This window comes from Ruditapes philippinarum, unplaced genomic scaffold (genome assembly GCF_026571515.1).
Source record: "Ruditapes philippinarum isolate M1 unplaced genomic scaffold, ASM2657151v2 ctg387_1_1_1_1, whole genome shotgun sequence".
NCBI lineage: Eukaryota > Metazoa > Mollusca > Bivalvia > Venerida > Veneridae > Ruditapes > Ruditapes philippinarum.
Window position 1 is genome coordinate 8930 of NW_026856517.1, and position 14228 is coordinate 23157.

The 14228-nt window shown below is 32.8% G+C and overlaps 2 protein-coding genes across 2 annotated transcripts; one reads left to right on the forward strand and one right to left on the reverse strand.

Moving 5' to 3' along the window:
• Window positions 1–1453: 1453 nt before the first annotated feature.
• LOC132746841 (acireductone dioxygenase-like) lies at window positions 1454–5060 on the forward strand (the record flags this gene model as incomplete). The annotated part of the gene is made up of 3 exons (XM_060736105.1): window positions 1454–1576; window positions 2559–2738; window positions 3689–5060. Coding segments are annotated over 3 exons (420 nt in total), but the record flags the coding sequence as incomplete, so codon positions are not given.
• Window positions 5061–6147: 1087 nt separating this feature from the next.
• On the reverse strand, window positions 6148–7802 carry LOC132746842 (uncharacterized). Its single transcript, XM_060736106.1, has one exon. The coding sequence runs from the start codon at window positions 7639–7641 to the stop codon at window positions 6163–6165; it is 1479 nt and encodes a 492-aa protein (XP_060592089.1). The 5' UTR covers window positions 7642–7802; the 3' UTR covers window positions 6148–6162.
• Between the last annotated feature and the right edge of the window lie 6426 nt (window positions 7803–14228).

A 14228-nucleotide genomic window follows, 5' to 3' on the forward strand; every position in this document is an offset into this window, starting at 1 on the left:
ACAAACTTTCGGGACGGACACTTAGACACTCGAACGGACAATGGCAATGCTATATGGGGCACAAAAATATTGAAGAACACAAAACAATGCTAAAACGTATTGTTTCGGTGAGTTAAGAAGGCACATGCCCCCCGCGCCCCATCCAGATCTGCAACTGGCCATGCACAATAATGTATGATACATTTTACGTCGGGGGTAAAACCAGAGGGTAAAATCACGGGTTAGTTGGATAGACTGTTACAGTATCCAATACAATAAATTACAAATTAACATTTGAAAAGTTGAGACATTTATCGTTAACCGATTTGGACATTAATTTTATGAGCACCTAATTTGTTGCGACATTTTTCGTTAATTTTTGGACATTTATCGTTAAAGGAGTTTTGGACATTTATCGGCGATTGAGACATTTATCGTCAATTTTTGGACATTTATCGTCGTTTGGACATTTTTCGACGTTTGGACATATATCGGCGCTACAAATGGTCTGTTGTAGTTCTGCAACTGGAAATATGTTTTTCTTTAACTCTATTTTCTGTATTTGAGTTTTACATTTCAATTGTAGGGGGCCTACATACTTTAGTCTTGTCTCAGATATCTAAAAGTGTGTAAACTTGCTTATGTATTATATGCAAGGGAAGATACAAACTTTTAAAAAAATTCACATTAGGACAGTTAAGATAAATTTGTAAACTTGTTATTTTAAAGCAGGAGCCTTCAGTTAAGTTTGGATTAAGAGGCATATTATTTACTGAGCACTGATAGATTCAAAATTGCTAGACATACATGTTAGCATTTTCAAAAGTAGATTTCAAAAGGAACACTTTACATGTCTAGAATTTTGGCAATGATCGCCCTCCATGGGACAATCTCATAATCCAAGTAAAGTCCTGTTCCCATAACAGTCTCATTATCCAAGAAATGTCCTGTTCACGGGCCCAGTAATGTCCTGTCCCCAGGATGACATTTCTTAAATGTAGAAAACAGTAAAAACTGATTTCTTAAACCGGACAGACAGACTGAAAGTAAATCTTTAAACATCCCTGGCATTAACAGAATATAACATTTTTAAAACAAATCTTTACCCAAAGAGGAGATAACTCTTGAAATAGTGATGTTAGATTTATGAACCTTGTTATACATGATGTTAGTGTAACAAAGAAAAATTATCTTATGTTTAAAGAAGGTACCATTTAAAGTCACAAACAAGAAAAGAGAAGAATTTTTTTTTTTCAAATATACCATATATAGTATCAAAGGTGAAATTTAAAACTGTTTTAGTTGTAACACACTAATAGTTATAAAAGAGTATAAAATATATAAAAATTATTGTGGGGGGGGGGGGGGGGTGGAACAAATCTTGTGGGTCTTCACTTACAACAGAGGTTAGGGAGATCTGCAAAAGAGAACTATTTCTTTGCATAACCAGTAATCAAGTGATAATCTGTTTCAGATTGAGAACACTGACAACCCAGACAAAGATGATCTGCTACAAAAGGTGAGAAAGGAACGTGGATATTCATATGAAGACCAGATAACATGTTCACGGGAAAAACTGCCCAACTATGACGACAAGGTGAGATATAAGCATGTTTTCATGTGAAAATTTGACTGTAAAGGATATAAAGCTATGTAACTTTGTCTGTCAGTAATTGGTAGAATATTGTGTTATAATGAAATCGTACCAAAGAAACTAAATTGAAAGAATAACATTGTTTATTTTCTGCAGAGCAAATGGCATAGGCATAAGATCATAGCCAAGACTACTAAGAAAGTAAATTGTAATTGAATATTTTCTTTGGGAACATTTTATTTCATTATTATAATTCATGTTCATAAAATGACAGATACACTTTTTGTTTCTCCCTTTTATTTTGAGTGGACTGTTCCAAATTCAAAACTGGGACAGTCCAGTACACAAAATAGGCAGGGTACTGTATTTTATCCAGATCTTTCTAAGTATATATAGAATAGTATAAATAGAATATTTTGCCATTTAAAGCTTAATGTCTTCAGCCCTTATTACTTTAAGGACACTCTCGCCATTTTGATAGGGTTTAGTCTTCTTTTACTAAAGCCCAAACTGCCTATTTTTGATGACTCTAAATTAGAATTTTTGGACAGTTTTTAAAAAAAGTTTAAGTTGAAAAAGACAAGTTATACCATTTTACATTTTAATTAAGAAAATTTTAAATTTATTTTAAAAAAGACCCCGGAATAGAAGTGGATCTTATAATTAAAACAAAAGTGATAATTTTTTTGTTTTTTTAATTTAAACATAAAGCTTTCAATTATATCCTGGTGTCTATCTCTAGTTTTACTTATAGGTTTTACTTATCTCATGACATGTAATTTCAAAATGAATACAAAAAAAGATTTTTTCCCCCACATATCAATTGTGAATAAACATTTAATCTTAGGAATGCAATTAAATTGGGTTGTAACTTTGCATGAAGAGAAGTTGGTTGTAATTTTTCATGAGGAGAAGTTATCAGTCATTATTTGATAGAATGTACATTTTAGTTAAAGATGTTTTTCATAGAGAATGTACATTTCAGTTAAAAATGTTTTTCACGGAGCATCTACATGCTGATGAAGAAATCCGGTTGTGTACCGACGGCAGCGGATATTTTGATGTCCGGGATAACAATGATGAATGGATACGTATTGAGCTTGCTAAAGGCGATCTGATAATTCTTCCTGCAGGCATATACCACAGATTTACCCTTGATTCTAAAGTAAGTACAGGGTGGAAATGCCGCAGATTGACCCTTCATTCTAAGGAAAGTATAATTATGGGATATGTCTCAGAAGTATCCTTGATTATAAAGAAAGTACAGGGGGAAATGCAACAGATTTACCCTTGATTTAGAAAAAAAGTGTATGGAGAATATTGCACAGATTTACCTTTGATTACCTTTGATTCTAAGGTATCTACTGGGGGAAATAACCATTGATTTATCCTTTATTCTAAAGTAAGTACAATAGGAAATGCCACAGTTTAATCCATGATTTTAAAGTTATTACAATGGGAAATGATGCAGATTTACCCATGATTCTGAAGAAATATACAGGAGGAAATGGCATAGATATAGATTACCCTTTACACTAAAGTAAGTACAGTGAGAAATACTGTTGGTTTACCCTTGATTCTAAAGTAAGTTATAGTAGGAAATGCCCCAGACTTACCATTGATATTAAAGTAAGTACAGGAAGGATATGCCAGTACACTTACCTAGTAATTCTGGAAAATCTTAAAACTAAGTTAATACAGCGGGCAAATGTGACTGATGTTCCTTTGCTTCAAAATAAAATTTACCCTTCATATTTTCCAAATTTCATAGTCACAAAAATGTAGGGGGCGTCTGTGGCCGAGTGGTTATCGTTGTTGTCTTCAAACCATTTGCCCCTCATGTCTGTAGGTTAGAATCTTGACAGGGTCTTTGGATTCTTTCATGTGAGGAGGCTATCCAGCTAGCTTACAGAACAAGGTTGGTTCTACTCACGTGCTAATCTGTGTCTGAAATAATGCATGGAAGGGCACCTGAGGTCTGCTGAAGTGTGCTGTCCTTTTGACAGCTCTTGTTCTTGTAGGAAGGCCATCTCTTCAGCTTTGTTGAAGCATCCATTGTTGCTTGGATACATTGAAAACTCTTATGGTCTAAGTTTGTTTTTCTGTATTTTTCAGAACTACATCGAGGCAAGACGGTACTTTGTTGGTGAACCAGTGTGGACACCTCATAACAGACCAAATGATGACCATGATGCCAGGAAAAGTTACCTAAAATCCCAAGGCCAGGCATAAAGCATACAAATAAAAACTTCATATCACACATTACATTTTTTTTGTATATGGCGGAAGTGAAACTTTGTATATTATATGGACACTCCTTGGTCACAATTAATTATTTTCTATGCAATATAATAAATACACATCTGGATATATATTATACATATACATCTGTATCATACTTCATTTGATATGTAGTTAGAATAAAGAACATGAAAATCGAATTTCCATGTAAAAAATGTTTAACCATTCAAGTGCCTGAGGGGATAATAAAAGACCAATGTCACACAGATTACACCACATCAGTTTGTGCAGTCTGACCGGTCATTACTGATGAATGCTTGATATTTGTTTTTCATATTTATAATGTACTGAAAGTCCTTTACACAAGTTTAGCTTTGTTGACTTTTAAATTATGGGAGAAAGTTTTTATAATGACCACTGAATGTGCTCAAAGCAGGAGAGAAGATTTTAATATTTTATTTTCTGAATCAGTTATTCTAGTGACAGTAGTTGCTAGGAAATATTATCACATTGATATGCCAATATTGTTTTAAGACAACTTATATTTAACTTTTGTTTTTTTAAAATCCATGTGACTTTTGTAGCTTACTAAAATAACTTAGACTGTTAGTGAAGTCGATCACAAAATATATTGCATGAGACCTAATTGATTAATATACTGAAATAATGGAAAAAAATGTTATTTTTCAAGAAATAATGGTAAAAATTTCCTTAAATGGTATATTTCACTAATTTTGACAAGGTTAACACAAAATTACAGGAGGAGAAATCCATCATGCTTAAAATTGAAATTACAAGGGTGATAAATCCTTTAGGACTAAAAAAATGAAAAATTCAAGGGAGATAAATCCATCTGGACTAAAAGTGAAATAAACATGCTTAAAAATGAAATTACAAGGGGAATAAATCCATTAGGATTAAAAATGAAATAACAAGGGGGGATTAATCCATTATGACAAAATAGAAAAAAATACAAGGGGAATGAAGGCTGTGTTGGTTTATTTAAAGCATTAGGATGACAAACTGTCATAAAATGCTGACGTAAGCAATTATGTATTTTTTCAGAGGCCAGTGTATATAATTACTGGTAATATTGATTAAGGGAACTGTTAGGGCATTGATAAACAGAACTGTTAGATGATATTATTGTTAAAAATTATTTGTAATGTAAAAAAAATTTAGATGCTTTTAGGAATGTTGTTACTGAATTATTTGCTATATAGAAATATATTATGCAGGAGATAAATAGTTTTATTTGTTATTATTTACTAAGAGATTCAAAAAGTATATGGGGGGCTTGTTCTTCTCAATCTGGCATCAGTGCCTAGATTCTGGGTTAACCGTTAGCTTTTGCACGATTAGTGTAGATCTATGTCTGTAAGAGATTTTGAAAGAAGATCCTATGTAGATTGTTAAAGTTCAACTAAAACTAGTTTGGAAAAGAAAATTCTTTTTAAAATGGATACTCGGAATTTCATATTTGAATACTAGTATTTGGCTAATTTTCATATATCCTTTCCCATCCCTAGAATTAAAATATTTCTGTAGCAGATTTCATGCTGATATAATTATAGGAGTCACCTTGTGGCTGAATAAGAAGTCTGTTGCAATTTTCTTGTCTATAGAATAACTTGGAAACAATTCATTGAGTTGACTTTGAAACATTGGAAAATAGAAGAAGCGCAATATTTAAGATGTGTAACTCTACATGGTTCTATTTTTAGTTATTCCCTTTTTGTTTCATCTTCCTTGTAATGATCATGACCCTTACATTTATGAGGCCTCGGTGAATATCACATTAGCCAACTCTGTAACCTTGGATATTTCCCTTTTCTATATATATATATAATAATAGAATAAGATTGTTTACAAATCCAGATATAATTAATTGTTACTTGTTGTCATTAATAACCCGCAACAGTTGTTTTTAACTTGATTGAAAAACTTATCATTTGTAAGATTTTACTTAGTGTCACACCTTGTTTATAGTTGACACATTTGTTGTTTGTCTTGATAAGTAGCTATAAATGGTTTGCGCCTTTCCTTAAAGGAATTTTAAAATATGTTGCAGTTTCAGATGAAAACTTATTAGCCATCCTCTTGCAAGGAGAAGTTTCATAATGATGATTTCGAACATTGTGATTAAAAATGGTCAATTGTCTCTCACTGCTGATTCAGAAATCATGTGGAATTAAAAGTCATTCACTTGCACAGAAACTGGTTATTACTGGTTAGTTATCCAGCCAATGAGATGGACTGGTGAATGTGTAAAAATCGGCATAAAAAACAGATAAAGAAACAAACTATATAAAATATTAGAAAAACAATACATAAAATATTGTTCAAGTCTATGGCAGTTTATAAATGTGAAGAAAGATGTTGAATTTTTCATTTCCAGCATCACAACTGTAGTAAAGCTTTCTTGTTTCACCACACCAACATAAGCCCTGTGGACACTTCAGATCCTTCAGAATATCTATTCCTGTATAGCAGTCTCCTGATACCTCTCTGATAACATTTCTCTCCCAGTCACAAACAAAGATGGTACCTTCATCTGACAGTGCTATACCATACGGCCCTCTCGCATCATCATAGCTACAAGTCTCTTCACCCTGCCAGTTAAATCTCTTTACTGATTTCACGTCACAGTCTGATAGATATATAGAGCTACTGTCACATGTAACATAAAATGGAGTACAGGAATTATTGCTGATATCAATGTTTTCCAGTACAAAGCCATTCACATCAAGTATCTGGAGCCTTGCAGGATGAAGAAAGGACACAACAAGTTTATCTTGATGTTGAATAATACCATAACATTTTCCATCAACCTTCACTGTGTGCTTCTTTTCGAGTTTGTTTGATGAGATTGATAAAAATTGTATCATTTTTGCATGAGGGAGTGTGACAGCAAGTTCAGAACTAGAAACTAGTGTGGTATCCCATGGTGCAACATCGAGTTGTAATCTATCACACACCAACTCATTTCTGGTATTCACTACCTTCACAGCTCGGTTATCAGAGTCTGTAATGATAAGAAGATCAGGAGAATGAAGAGTCATCCCAGTTATACAACACATACTTTCGTCATCCGGTGTCTTCACACAAGTGGATTCTTTATTTAAATTTTCTTCGGTTATTATTCCCAAAGTCTTCTCTGTTGTAACCTGTGTTAATATGGCCTCATTTGGTATGAAGTTGTGCTCTCTGATTTCATATGACATGAGCTCTGGGGTATATGCCTCAATATTTTTCATGTTTTTTTCTGCAAGTTTTAGTTCCACGAAAAGTTTATTAGCCTGTTTAGAGGTATTTACTTGCCTGATCATTTCTGACGATGCTTGTAATAATGTGGCTATATCTTCACATATTTTCTCTACTGACTGCAAATATCTGTCGTTTTGAATATGTATGACCTCGGCTGCATTTACAGTTTTTCTTTCAAGCTTATCTAGTCGTTGGGTGATTTCTTGTCGAAACTTTTTGATTTCAGCTAATGCATCGCTCAGGGAAGAATTGGATTTGACAGTCTTTTTCTTTACATCTTCTACCATTTTTTTATACTGGTCAGACGTGGTACTTACTGCTTTTAGAATACCTTGATATTCTTTGCTGTCTATTATATTACCAGAAATATCTGGTATATAGTTGACTTTGCAGTGGGTAGCTTGGTGTTTAAGGGCAACACAAACACTGCACAGCAATTTTTCATGATCATGGCAGTAAAACTTTACCATTTCTCGTGAATGTTTTGGACAGGGAGTGATCAGATCATCTGACTGGCTTGTAGGGGGAGATGTTGTGGGTTGATTCAGAGATTTAGGCATACTTGTTGCATCTAGAAGTGTATGACATTTTGACAACTTATGTCTTTTATGGACTGTATAACATGTCTCGCATAGATGTTGCTTACAGTCAGTGCAATAACCATGGGCTGGAAGTCTGGGACCTTCTTCATCACAAGGCTGGCAGTACAGCAGAAGATCTTCATCTGGATTGTGTCAGTGATGTAAATTGCTTTGATGCTTTCTTTCCTTGGACAGCCATGTTTAATCTGAAAATTGTGTTATAAACTTTGATATAGGTCTCTTGTCTTATTTGTCTTAAAATTTCATCTTCAAAATAATTTAATCCCGAAATGATTGATCGCTTTTATCTATCAACATTGTGCTATATTTTGCACTTATTTGTAGTACATAATGATAATGTATTGATCAAAGATGGCTAGGATTTTATAACTCAATAATGAAATATCAAATCATAAAGAATTCCTGGAACATTTAAAAAAAGTATACTCAGACTAGGAGTTCAAGTATTTAAACTAAAATTTACTAATCAAGTACATGAATACATGAATAAATAAATGTGCATTTATATAAAGTAAAAGTTACTTTCTGTAAATTTAAGACTGAAATATATGTTATCTAAAGAATATTATAAATTACTACCTTAGGAAATCCTCAAAGATGTTTCACAAATTAGAAATCTCCCACAATATTTCCTTCAAACGAGTTTGTTTGTGAATATTTTTCTGTCATTTCCTACTGCGTTGACTTTTAGCTAAGATTTTAAACTTTTTTTTTTTGCAATTTTTACAAATTTGCCTTCCTGGTTTCAAAGTTTTATTTAACATAAAGTAGATAAGATTAATATTTACAACATGTACACTTTTAAGTTTGTTAGGGAACACATATTAAAAGCTGAGTTATTGTAAGTTAAAAGAGGCTGTATTTTTGGTCAACAATTTATATCATGTATAAAAGATTGGAAGAAAACGTGTTGCTGCTCTCCTGCACACTGGATGAATATTTCACAATCATTCACTATCTTACCTGTAATGTATTCACTTAGCCACAAAGGGAGTGTAATCTTGCACATGAAAATCAACCAATAATTTACTGAACTATGTCTCTTTGTTAATCAACTAAACCCTATTATAAATCTGGAAGCTGTCAGTTGATTTTTCACAAACATAAGCATGAATGTATATATCTTATAGGTTAAAGTGACATTATGCTCATTTTTTCACTGTCAAATTGTAAAAAAAAATGTTTGTATAATATTATTTCAAAAGATTGACTGTTTTAATGGCAATTGAACAATTATTGATAATTACAAAATGTTGGGGATAAAATATAAAAACTGCCTAAAATATAAAAAGATGGACCCAGTCATTTTATAAAGTGAACATTACCGATAATTTCCAAAGGCTATTCATAGATAATTACGTTGGTCATAAAGGGGCAATGATAACTCAGGTGACATTTATTATGAAATTGAAAACATTTATGATAAGATGTAAAGTTATTTTTAATTTGACCTGAACACTCGCCATTTACTCTTGGGTAGTTAAGATGTCACTTCAAACTCTATTCTTCGTTGGCAACTTAATTTATTTCTTTTAAGTCTAAGGGAATATTTTAAAAGGTCAGCTGGCTGTATACAGTGCCCATCAAAAGTCTGGAGACACACAATATTTCACTGATTTTTGGGTAAACTTGGCAAAATCTGTCAAGAAAATGCAATTTTCTTGTGTGAAATATAACATTACCTACATTTGTTATCTTTTGGCATAAAAAATGTTAAGAAAGTCATAAGATCTTCATATTTATATGACAAACTTACAGTTTTACATATTTTTAGAGAAAACTGATAATTAAGTAGTGTTTTCTATCACTTCAAAAACCTTTGATAATCTATAAAAAAATGTCTGCCCAAATATCAACATAACTTTCATGGTCAGTCTAGTCAGTGTTCCACTATAATACAATGGTTCTGTATAAAGACAGAGTGCACTGGAAACCCTGAGAAGTCAAGGAGTGGCTGCTTCAGAAATTGCCAACATTCTGGGAATCGGAAGGTTGGTTACTTAAAAGTATCATTTATTCACTTGCTGAATACTTTCAAATTCGTTTGCAAGAAAAATATCAGCTTTGAATGTCTCTTTCGTGCTTAAGTTCCTGTTCCGTATTCAAGACCCACTGTTCACAAGATCCTGGATCCATTTGAGGCTACTTGAAGTCACCATGATCGATGTAGATTCGGCCGCCCAAAGGTCTCTACACTAAGAGATGATCCCTTGCTTATCAGGAAATCTTTACAAGGCAGGAGACTCGTTGTTCCATTGCTCAAGAGGTCATGGGAATTGACAGGAGTTAATGCTTCACATTCCATAGTTTGTCACAGACTTCAGCATGTTGGATTAGAGAGTCATCAAGCCATTTAGAAGCCACTACTGACCAATGGTCATAGAGGGAAGCATTTGGCTCTTGCTAGAGCACATTCTGGCTGGAAATGGGTTGATTGGTCTACTGTTTTGCTCACCGATGAGAGAAAGGTCAACATGGTCCAGACAACGTCCAGGTGAAGCTCTTTTGGACAAAATTTGTGTCGTGTCAACAGTGACATTTCAAGGTGGTCGAATCATGGTATGAGGTGCCATGAGCTACCAGGGACCTGGTATTCTGAAGGTCGTGCATGAAAATTTGAATTCCCCAAGGTTACATTGACATTTTGAGCAATTGTGCCATACCATCACCTCATCTGCTAGTGTATGGAGATGAGTTCTGGTACCAAGATGATGGTGTGCCAAGATAGAGAAAGAATGGCACTCCCAGAAAAGCATTAGTTGCTTTGAGAACTGGCCACCACAGTCTCCAGACCTCAACCCTATCGAAAACGTGTGGCATTGCATCAAAATGAAGCTCGGGAACAAGCATCATGGTAATCTGAGAGAACTGTCAATGTTTGTGACTACTGGTATGACTTGACAGTTAATAGATGTAGAACATTAGTTAAGAGTATACCTAGAAGAATTCAAGCCATTTTGGCAGCTTGAGGCAGACACACTAAGCACTTACTGTGTGATCTTTTCTGTACCGCTTTTAGTTGGTTTTTGTGCTATTAGGTAAATGAGACAAAATTTGGCATTTATATTTTTAATCTAAGTTGTGCATTGTTCTTTTTGATCATATGTGACAAGAGTGAATTATTATGTATCATTATACATTCAGAATGAATTAAATTGGGCATTTTTCCAAGAATACTTGTTTTTATTGACTTGTCTCCAGACTTTTGATGAGCACTGTATTCCTTAGCCACATTATCATCTTGACCTCAAATGATGTAATGCAGCTGCAGAAACTTGCTCTTGTTATGTTCTAGTCCTTCAGGATCATTGATTCCAACATGTTAAAGATCAAGTATTACCCAAGTTGATGCTGGGGACAGGGTGGGGAATGGTTGGGTCATAGATGTAGCACTTGCCATTTTCTCTCAGGAACACACTTAAACGGAGAATGCATTTCTCAACTAATTGCGTTTGTTTTCATTGTTCTTGTGAAATCTCTCCTTATCCGAACTGTTAAGCTGGTACATTTAGTTTTCAAGTGTTATCTTGACTCATAAGGTGACTGAGAGGAACATCTAAGTACAAAATCTGATTAAAGTTCAGATCTTCTTATGTTTACCATAAGCATAGGGTTATTGAGGGGGCTGATTTTAAACATATAAATGGGACAAAAATATAATTAAAAAGGCAGACAGGAAAATGAAACCATAAACATTTTATCTTCCTGTTTTAAAGTTGACTTTCAGTAAGTCAATTCCTTCTGTAGTCATTCTGCCTATCATTATGATGTATTTTAAATTAATATTAATATTTGATTCAAATTTCATGAAAATTCTTCAATTTAGGATGTAGGAAATATTGAACAGAAACCATAAAGGATGCTAAAATACGTCCTCTGAACCCACATGTGCCAAGTCGGCTAACTACATTCAATCATGAATAAAATGTACACGTAAAAGGTATGCCTGGGTTACTGAGGATGACTAATGTAAATATGATGGTAAGTCAAACTAGTTGCTGCACAGATTCTGCACATTGTTAGTGTGGTAAACATTTGACCCAAACTTCATCAATATCCTGCGGCCTATGCAACCGGAATGATAGCACAAAAAGGTGATATCGCTTTCCAAATACTCTTCCCTTGTCAAAAGTTCTGATGATTCTTTTATAACTATAAATTATTTCTTAAAAGTGACATCATGTGTATCCAATTCTAAACAATAAGTGTACAGGTAAAAGACAGAATAACTGTACATTTTGCCATAATAATACTAGTACTCTGCTTCACAAAAATAAGACCATCATGTAATCATGATTCATAAAACTTTTATAGAGGTCTACCAGGTAATGTTATATGGCAAATAGAGGCATAGCATTATCCACATACTTAAGTCTACATAAAGCAAGTGACTCAATTTTGAACCGAGGTTCATAATTAATGCTGGTAAAACTTTTGTATTGATGCTACATGCCAAATATCTAAGCTCTGGGCTTTGTAGTTTCACACAATAGTACATAAATGTGTTTTCCTTTATATTATCAGTTTTGCTGAGGTCCACATGGTAATGCTGCATGTAAATTCTTTATAGCTCTTGACATTGTAGTTTCGCGTGTTTTTTTATACATAAGTCTTTATATATTGACACCCAGAGTAGGCCATATATTGACTCAATGGTTATGATAAAAAATTGATATAAGTTTTGTGGAGGCCCATAATGCTACATGCCAAATTATGAAATATCTAACCTCTGTAAGACAAGAGTTCCAGGGTTGGGCCAATATTGACAGTAGGGGCATGACAAATAAGCTAACAGATGGACTATTGGGTGTGTAAGAATATATGCCAAAATTTCATAAGGTGTACAACAACTCTGACAAAGTCCACAGAAAGCCATGTAACCCACAGCTACTTCTATGTCGTATGAATATCCCTCATAATTTTTTCGGTAACACAGTGAGGCCGTCTTTTTATATCTTAGGCAGTTTTCATATTATATTCTAGACATAAAATTTTGTTGTTAACAAGTAATGGTCAATCATCACCGTAATGGTCCATCTTTTAAAATATATTGCTAATTCAGCTCAACATCAGCATAATGTAACTAACATTTGGGAAATTGTCAACATTTGGTTGCTAATTTGCAATGCCGAACAAAAATGAGATTTCATTTCAAAATACTGTAGTACTACAAAATGCTACAGTATAATGATTCAACTTCAACAATGAGCATAAAAAATAACATAAAATACAACAAAGATTTGTTTTTTTATGAAGAAATGTCTTTAATAATAATTCAACATTCTTACAAGTAGAATATCAATTGCTATTTCCTAAACAATAAACTCAGTCTAAATAATCATAATAAAAGAAAAATATTTCATTTTGCTAGATGTTTTACCAACTCGTATCTAAGTATATAAAAGAACATTTATTTCAAAGAGAAGTTTCATTTCATTTATATCTAACAAAAAGTTTTTTACGAAAGTAAACCAAAAGCGAAGTTTCAAAATAAATAAACTAGAAGTTTGTCGAGATAAAAAAAAGAAAACGGGCAAAAAAATATATTTGAAACACAAATGAAAAAAAAATCTGTTTGACATTTCTGTGTCCGGACTATTTCTACAAAAAATTTAATATACCATAAATATACATACACGTAATGAAAAAAAAAAAGTTGATTAATGTTTTTTGTTCATGTAAATGATATAATGTGGATAATAGGCCAAATATATAGCCCAAATGAAAAAAAAAATCAACAAAATGTGCTATTTCCTTAAAATAAAAAATATGATTTACAAATCACAGTGCCAAGTCTTTTATACTGAAAATGGCAACTTGGTGTGGATGGCAACAAATTTTCTTCTAAAAAAAAGAGATTGTATAAAAAATTCGAAAAATGAAAAATTGTAGAAAATATTTTAAGAATATATATTTATATATTCAATGTGTAGTACCCTCAGTTTTGCTGTGCAAGTACAAAAAAAGGATATTCCCTCAGATTTACGTAATAATGATGAGGTCTTAACACTAAACATGCCAAACTTTGAATAAATTCAAACACATCATTCTCTTCCATTTCCAATTCAACAACACTTTTTTAATTTATTCAAAGCTTGGCTGTAGTGTTATTATTTTTTATGTGTACCAAATTGTAACTGCATATTTATACAACTGTCTCAATCTATTTCTGTAAATAGTATATCAAATAGTTTAAGACTTCTGGAAACTGAAGGCTTCACATCAGACAACTTGTAAACATAAATAATAAATAATAAAAATTCATCTCTATTTAAGGTAGCAGAAAAAAAATAAAATGTTTAAAAATATATCTTATAATATAACAGAATAAAAAGAAATCTGTGACACAACCTTTCTTAAACGGTCCAAATTTCTGTAACTGTGTAAGAATTTCAAAGTATAGAACTAATTTTACATGTTTGAAAGGTGAATTTATATTCAAAACTATTAAACATCGCAAAACATGATACAACTAATATAAACTGTTTAACATGGAAATCTGTAAAACATGTTATATAACAATAAACTGGCTTCTTCTGAAACAC

Excerpts from the sequence above, each read along its gene's own strand:
- LOC132746842 (XM_060736106.1), bottom strand. The coding sequence starts at position 7,641 with ATGCCTAAATCTCTGAATCAACCCACAACATCTCCCCCTACAAGCCAG.